This window comes from Phyllobates terribilis, unplaced genomic scaffold, assembly GCF_046119375.1.
Source record: "Phyllobates terribilis strain yellow unplaced genomic scaffold, ASM4611937v1 Scaffold_3__8_contigs__length_932513732, whole genome shotgun sequence".
NCBI classification, from domain to species: domain Eukaryota; kingdom Metazoa; phylum Chordata; class Amphibia; order Anura; family Dendrobatidae; genus Phyllobates; species Phyllobates terribilis.
Genome location: NW_027362763.1, coordinates 778,520,307 through 778,528,109, shown reverse-complemented (window position 1 = coordinate 778,528,109; position 7,803 = coordinate 778,520,307). Strand labels below are relative to the sequence as shown.

The following is a 7,803-nucleotide window of genomic DNA, read 5'->3' as shown; positions in this document are numbered from 1 at the left end:
GCAGCCGCAAAATGCTTGGGTCTCCCATAGACTAACATTGGGCTCGTGGCTCGGGTCGAGCATCCGAGTATCACGGTGAGCTCGGCCCGAGCTTCGAGCACCCGAGCATTTTAGTGCTCACTCAACACTATTAAATACTTGTCATAGCCAAAAATGCTTGATAGGTCCCCTAACATAGTTTAATTATATTATTCCTGAAGTCTACAATGATTTGGAGGAAAGATCTGTATTATGAAGGATTACTACTTTTGGTATCATAAAAATACATTGAAGCCTCTTCAAAAGATTATTTTTTATAGAAGACTAGCCCTCATCTAAATCTGATTTTTCTATGATTAATGATTAATTTGTCTACTTTCAGTAAATAGAATATTGGCTTTTTTGAGAATAACATCATCTCAAGAAAGACATTTTTTATTGCAATTTTGGTGGGTTGTCTCAAATTATGTACAATCTAAATTAAAAATTATTAACTTTAACGTACGAAGTTTTAATGTAACCCTATAAAGCAATTCCGAACACTATGTAAAATATACTGTAATATCCTGCCGTTAACACATGTAGCATTTTTCTTGACAATTAGCATCAGACTTATGCTGGGATTCAACAAAAAATATACACACTTTTTTTCACCACCACCTTCAGCTGTAGAGATTGTACTTCTTCTATAAACACACACTTAAGTGATCCACATTGTTATTGAGGAGATGATGTCACATTCGACCTTCAGGAAGGGCTAGTTCCTTCTCTGCTTAAATTGGATCTATTGTACTCAAATAACAGCTGGTCCTAAATGTTGTTACTTAGAGATGAGTTCAAATCTATCAAGAAATTCTTTTTTGTGATTTTATTTCATAGGTTTCTTCCACTAATATGCCATAATGGCTGATTCCTTTTTTCTAAAAACCAACACACCTCCTGGTTGCTTTAGTGAAGTAAACATTTTAAAATCTTTTGGTGGCCATGGACCTTTAGATAACTGTCAATTGAACATTCATTTGGCCAAAGGCTACTCCTCCAAACATATGCGACTTGACTAGACATGCATGTGTTCTCAAAAGGTGAATAAACCACTGCTAAACACACATGATGATGGGTCATCTAAAGTGTAGGCCCTCAACATTTGATCACACATTAGCTGGTTGGAAATGGGATACTGTCTGTAGCCAAACTTTTAAACATTTTATTTAAGGTCATCCTCCTGACCTGGTGTGCATTTTTGAAGCGTCGGTGTTCTGTCTAACGTTTTCTTGGACAGCACATAGACCCATTGAGTATGTCCTATTCTAATCCTCAAAATTGGATAGGAATAGGACATGCCCTGAGTTTCGCAGACCCCTTCTCAGATCCGTGATTTTCACGGACGTGTCAATGAATTTATAAAACCCTATGGGTCCATGTGCTGTCCGATAAAAAAAATGTGTCAGCACAAGGACATTTCTCACAAATGTGTGTTTGTAGCCTAAGGGAGGTTGTTTTACAAACAACAGTATTACTGCAAGTCATACAGTATAGATACAGAATAATATTTACATCCAGTGACCGCTGATGTCTCATTGATTAGACTCGTTTTCTGTTGTTTCTTCTCCATCTAGTCAGACCTTTATGTCGACATCTTCCAACCACAACTCATCTTGCCACACTGATCACCGCAGGTCTGAAAATAACAAAGTCACATTATATACAGTACATTTGCCTGTTGAATGAAAAATCCTCCACACTGAGCCCCTATGATACAAATATTAACTACACCTCTAATATACAATTACCTACGTACCATTGAAAATATAAATTGAGAAATTAGCACTGTGCCCCTCATTAACTATAATGTCCGCTGCCCAATAAATATAATTTAGTCAGTCACTGTGACTCTCCCCCTAATTCATTTTAAGTGTCTGTATACTGTCCCCCCCAATTCATTATAAGTCCCTGATAGAAACATAATGAATTGGGGGGGGGGTGAAGATGCTATCATGGCCTTATAATGAACTTCCCAACATCTCAACTCATTATAAGTTTTTGACAGCATCTTCTCCCACCCTCCAAATCATTATAAATCCCTATATAATGTCCTCTACCCCCCTATTCATTATATTCCCTGAAAGCATCCTCTCCCATCTCCATATGCATTACAAAGAGTCCTATCCCCTTTACCCTCTCTTCCCTCACCTTCCAATTCAATGTAAGTCCCTGATAGCGTCATAATAAATTTGGGGTGGAGTAGAACGCTATCAGGGACTTAGCATTCTCGCTCACCCCACCATGTCATTATAAGTCTCTGATAGCATCATAATGAATTGGGGCATGTGAGAGGACGCCATTAGGCACTTAACATCCTCACCCACCACCAAATTCATTATAAGTCCCCTGATAGAGTCCTTCCCCAACCCCCAATTCATTATAAATCCCTATATCACATCCTCCACCACCACCCCATTCATGATAAATTCCTGAAGCCATCCTCTACCTCCCCTTACTCCCATCCTTCCTCCCATCATGCTCTGTCCAGTGTGTTACCAAAAACACTCACCTCTCTGGAGGTTCCCTTGCAGCATTGCTTCTTTCCTCTTCTTGCTGGATACTTTCTAAATGATGATGGTGGCGTACTGATGTTATCACGCCGCGCATGTCTGAGACATAGAAAGATTGCCAGGCAGGAAACTGAAGATGGTTTCCTGTGGGTCCATTGCCATTTTCTTCTGTAAGCAGCGGAGCTACAGGAATGCTCCCTATCCGGCACGCTACTAATGACTAGGGTACTCTGGCCATGGGCCCCCCAGAGCCTTGAGCTCCGAGCAACAGGTAGATTGCCCTCAGTATAAGCAGCCCCTGCAAATGCCATGCTCTACCTCTGGGCCTCTGGCAGTAGATCTGCCCCTGGATCTGCTAAACTGCTATCAAAAAGTTTAAACTCATGTAAATGAGAATATAGTGTAGTATGGTTCCCTATTTTACAATAAATACATAAAATCCTAAGTTTTATTTTAAGTCTGAACAATCCAACAAAGAAATTCTACATTTCAAAGCATAAAAAACGAGAGTTTGTTTGGTTGTGTTGCATAGCTACATCATCTCATGGGTAAAAAATGGATCAAGTTTATATTCTCATGACCCAGCCGTGATGGAAGTAACTTAGAAGTTGATTTAGAGATTCTGAAATTAAAATAGGCATGTGATGTATGCATGGCATTACTTGTAAAACTGCCCAGTGTTATTTTCTCATCCTCCCTGACGTACAAAAAAAATAGATGCTTCTTTATACTTATTTAGGGAATATTTTACATGTCATCCAAAATGTCTAAGACTTCAGACATCTTATTCTTAGCTAAGTAAATTATTGGAAAAACATTAAGAGGAAACGGAGGAGCGGTTTAGTATTTTAACTTTAAAATCTCCTTATATTGAACACAATCGCAAAATAACAGCTCTGAGGAGTAAGGAAATCAATTGCAGGGCAGCGGCGTACAGGAAGTTGTGTTACTTCAAGAAGAATAGGATCAACGACAACACAGGATGCGAGCAGACCTCTACTATAGGAAGAAGGATATACATTTCTAATGTCATATCCACTTCTTAACTACGCTGGACTTTGTATGAATCTCTTCATTTTCTTTGTGAGAAGGCACCATCAAAGAAAGGAGAACAGAAAAAAGATGGACACTCCACTCTCAGTACTTGCCATTTTGGTATCTTTACTGTTCCCATCTGCAATACCTGGGAAAGAGCAAAGTGAAGCCATCTGTTTTACTAATGCCTGTTACTTTGTCCACCTGAGCCAGGAAAAATTTTCTGAAGCAAGTACAGAATGTGTTAACAGAGGAGGTAACCTTCTGACCATACATAGTGAAGAAGAAGCAGAACATGTTTACAGTTTACTTTGGAAATTGACCAACACCTCGCCATTTACGCGTCCATTAAAGCTTTGGATTGGATTGCAGCTGAAATCATGTGTTATCAGAGATGAAGCTTTAAGAGGGTTTTCTTGGATCACAGATACTCAACTTGCAAAGGAAAGCAACTTTTCTAATTGGTTGATAGAACCAAAAGGGACTTGTACCAGGGAAAAATGCGTGAGTATGAAATTGCACATGGACTCACCAGATAATTATAAATGGACTGATGAACCATGCTCTTTTAAGGCTGATGGTTATATCTGCAAATTTAACTTCAAAGGAATGTGCCAGCGGGTTGTTCTTGCTGGCCCAGGATATGTTGAATATGACACCCCTTTTACCTTCAAAAGTTCTTCTCTGGACTTAGTCCCACATGGCTCTTTAGCTTCAGTGTCTTGTGGTCACATCGGAACTCATACTGGACCTTGGCTAATTTGTCTGCAATCTAATGAAACAAATGTTTATCAGTGGGGAAATTCTCGTTCGGACAAGAAATCAAATGGACCTTTTTGTGCCTCTGAGGAACTGGGCTGTAAGTACAATAATGGTGGATGTGAACATGAATGCATAGAATATTCACAAAACAAATCCATCTCCTGTAGATGCAAAGATGGGTATGTGTTGGCATCTGACTTGGTGTCCTGTGTTTACCCTGACCACTGCCAGTCTAACCCATGTGAGCAGAAATGTATAAACCACCAATATCGCTTTACATGTTCATGTTCTAGGGGCTTTGAGTTGGCAACAAACAAAGCAAACTGCATAGATGTCGATGAATGCTTGACCGGACCTTGCAGCCAAACATGTATCAACACTTTGGGAAATTTCTACTGTAAGTGTAATACTGGATTTCGACAGCAAGAAAGACGATGCATAGACATAGATGAATGTCTCAACTCCAATTGCTCTCAAAGCTGCCTCAACACAAATGGGTCATATAGTTGCATCTGCCATTCCGGGTACACCCTTAGCAGTGACAATACCACGTGTTTGGATGTTGATGAGTGCACCCACTCCCCATGTGCCCACTACTGCCACAATACTGATGGGAGTTATGTTTGCTCTTGTCCAAAGGGAATGTTATTATCATCTGATTACATATCATGTATTCCAATGCAACAAAACTCTGAAGCTTTTACCAGTGGAGAAATCAATGAAAGAGTGGAACCAGAAAAAGCAACCAGCAGTAGTCCGACTCTTGACCAACCTACATCAGAATTTACAGATTCCACTATGGATTTAAAGGATAGAGAAACAGGACAGATAATGACAACCATCCCCATGACAAAAGAAGCAGACACATTTTCTGGTAATAGCTCTGTTAATCAGGTAACAAGTGGTCATGAGGTCAACCAAAATAAAGTGCTATTAGCGAGTATAATAGGTGCCTGCGCTGTGCTGTTAGTCATGATTATCATTGCTGGCGTTTTATGTCACAGAAAGAGGAATGCAAAGAAAAATGAGACTGAGAAGCAACCAAGTGCAACAGATAACTACTGCTGGGTCCCAGATCAAAAGGGGGATAAAGCAGTAAGCAATGACTACAGGTGACCTCACTGCCCCCATATACATGTATGCGTTTATTGATGTAGTGAGTATGCTTTGTAGAGCTCTCTTTGTAGATAGTGGTGCTTTTTTTTGTTTAGCTCATATGTAAGCATTAATAAGGCAAGCAACCATCAATGAGTGCTCCTGGTTTACTAGTTTTATGGAAAAAAAAATTGTGTTGTGTAAAAATTAGCGATCCAGTGCCGCTGCCTAGCAGCATAAAAAGGCATTAAATAAGAAAAAACAAACACAGTATTCCACCGGTAAATTTCTGCTACTTTAGCACCGATAGCTCTGATCCTGCAGTTATGATGTCACATCTATCATTCAAGTGATCACTGCAGCCAGTCGCTGACCTCAGTGGTGATGCCTGCATGTGAGTATATGACGCTGGACCATCCATTAGAGACCGAGGTCCCACGAATGATGGATGTGGTCATTGTTAAAGAATCAGCATGGACTACTAGATCGACAGTGCTGGAGTGGCAATTTATTCAAAGGCTGACGTTATTTCTTTTTAATTCTAAACCATTTCCTGCTGTTAAAGGGGTTGTCCGGTGAAAGCAAGCTATCATATACAGTATCATCAGAATAACTTGATGACTGGTGAGTGTCTGACTACTGAGATCTGCACCAATTGGTAGAATGAGGCAAATTTATTCCCATCAGAATAAAGCAGAAATATGCTTGTGTGGCTTGTGCTATTCTATCCTTTTGGGGCTCATAACTGATTTGTTCGTCTTTGTCTGGCAACACTGGAAAGAATGATTGGTGCGGTCCCAGCAGTCAGACACCCATAGATCAGCAAGTTATCACCTATTCTGAGGATAACTTGTTTTCACTGGACAACTCCTTGAAGCATCTTTTTTTAAATTCCTGGGCAACCCCTTTAAGCATCTTTCTTAAAATCCTGGACAACCCCCTTTAATAACTTTCTTAAAATTCTGGGCAACCACTTTTAAGTCGTACAACTTTCGAATATACTACTTGGGGGATTTCCCAAAACTGTATAAAAGAAACAGAATCGTACGGTAGTCCATAGCAACCAATCTTAATACAGCTTTCACTTTATCAGAGCTATGTAAGAAAGGAAAAGCTCAAATGTGATTGGTTGCCATGGGCAACAATCAGTGTTTCTTTTAGACAGTTTGATAAATCTCTGACATTAATTGCCTTTTTGAGGGTGATGTAAATATATATAATAAATTCACTTTATGTAAATACAAAAAGAAAACCCCTTTAAGTTGGCCTCTCTATTGCAGGCGGCCATTTTGTGAGCTGGAGTTATACTTGTGTAGTTAGTGGATTAGGATTTAGTGACTGTGCTGTGCCGTGCTCCTCAGCGAATCTACTACACCCAGTGGTGTAGTTTGAAGCTCATGGGTCCCGATGCAAAAGCTTCAATGGGCCCCAACTATTGCAAGTCTTTAACACCAATGGTCTTTTCATATGGGCCAAAGTGACCTTTTGGGTCCCTAGGCTCAAGGGCACAGGTGCGACTGCAACCTCTTCAGTTATTATAGTTACAACCCTGACTACATCTCAGTAATTAGCGGGAAACATTTCCATGAATTTTGACGCAGTTCACAAAATTGTTGCTGGTTTGTAAAGAGCGCATGTTCACTTTAAGAGATAAAGTCTTTAAGGTAATAGTATATAAAGTATTATGTAAGGCGGAGGATTAGTCTTGTTTTTCTTTCAGGAGAACATTGATTTTCTAATTATGAATGTGAAATATTAAAAAAATGTATGTTAATATCAATTTTCTTAGTTGCCAGGTAACAGTTATTTCCAGGATTAATGCTGGATTATACTGACTGACCTCAGCTTATCCACAACACATCTATAAATGTAATTTATAATCCAATCCTTAAAGGAGTATTCCTCTTTTAAACAACACATTTTTTCATTGTAGGCTCTAGCAATATTCCGATACACTATCTCCATTTTTTTTTTGTGGCTTTCAAGATCTTTGCTTTACTGTTTATCTAAAAGGTCAGCAAATTATCTATTGCTTAAATCAGGTTTTTGTGTTACACATTTTTTTTTTACATATCACAATCCATATTAAAAATAAAAGAGTAATCTTGCAATTTTCACACGGGGCTTTATTAGACTAACTTCCTATTGTTTCAGGAAACAACACATGCACATAGCCACATGCACATAACCACATAGGCTATTATTGAAGCATCTAATAAGTGTGTGCAATGTTCATTGTGAAGGAAGGGAGAGCAGGGTCAGGTGTGGCATCACCTATTAAGATTGGTGGATCCTGTGTTATCAGCTTTATATAGAGGTGTTACTGATCATTGTAATCCAGTCTCTGAAAATAATAACTCATCCACCAGGAGCATGGTTC

At 39.2% G+C, this 7,803-nt stretch overlaps 1 protein-coding gene across 1 annotated transcript; it reads left to right on the top strand.

Moving 5' to 3' along the window:
- Positions 1-3,259: 3,259 nt before the first annotated feature.
- LOC141257593 (uncharacterized) lies at positions 3,260-7,496 on the top strand. Its single transcript, XM_073672280.1, has one exon. It carries the CDS (start codon positions 3,558-3,560, stop codon positions 5,442-5,444), a length of 1,887 nt encoding a protein of 628 aa, XP_073528381.1. The 5' UTR covers positions 3,260-3,557; the 3' UTR covers positions 5,445-7,496.
- The last annotated feature ends 307 nt before the right edge of the window (positions 7,497-7,803 follow it).

Coding starts and splice junctions, on each gene's coding strand:
- LOC141257593 (XM_073672280.1), top strand. CDS start 3,558: ATGTCATATCCACTTCTTAACTACGCTGGACTTTGTATGAATCTCTTC.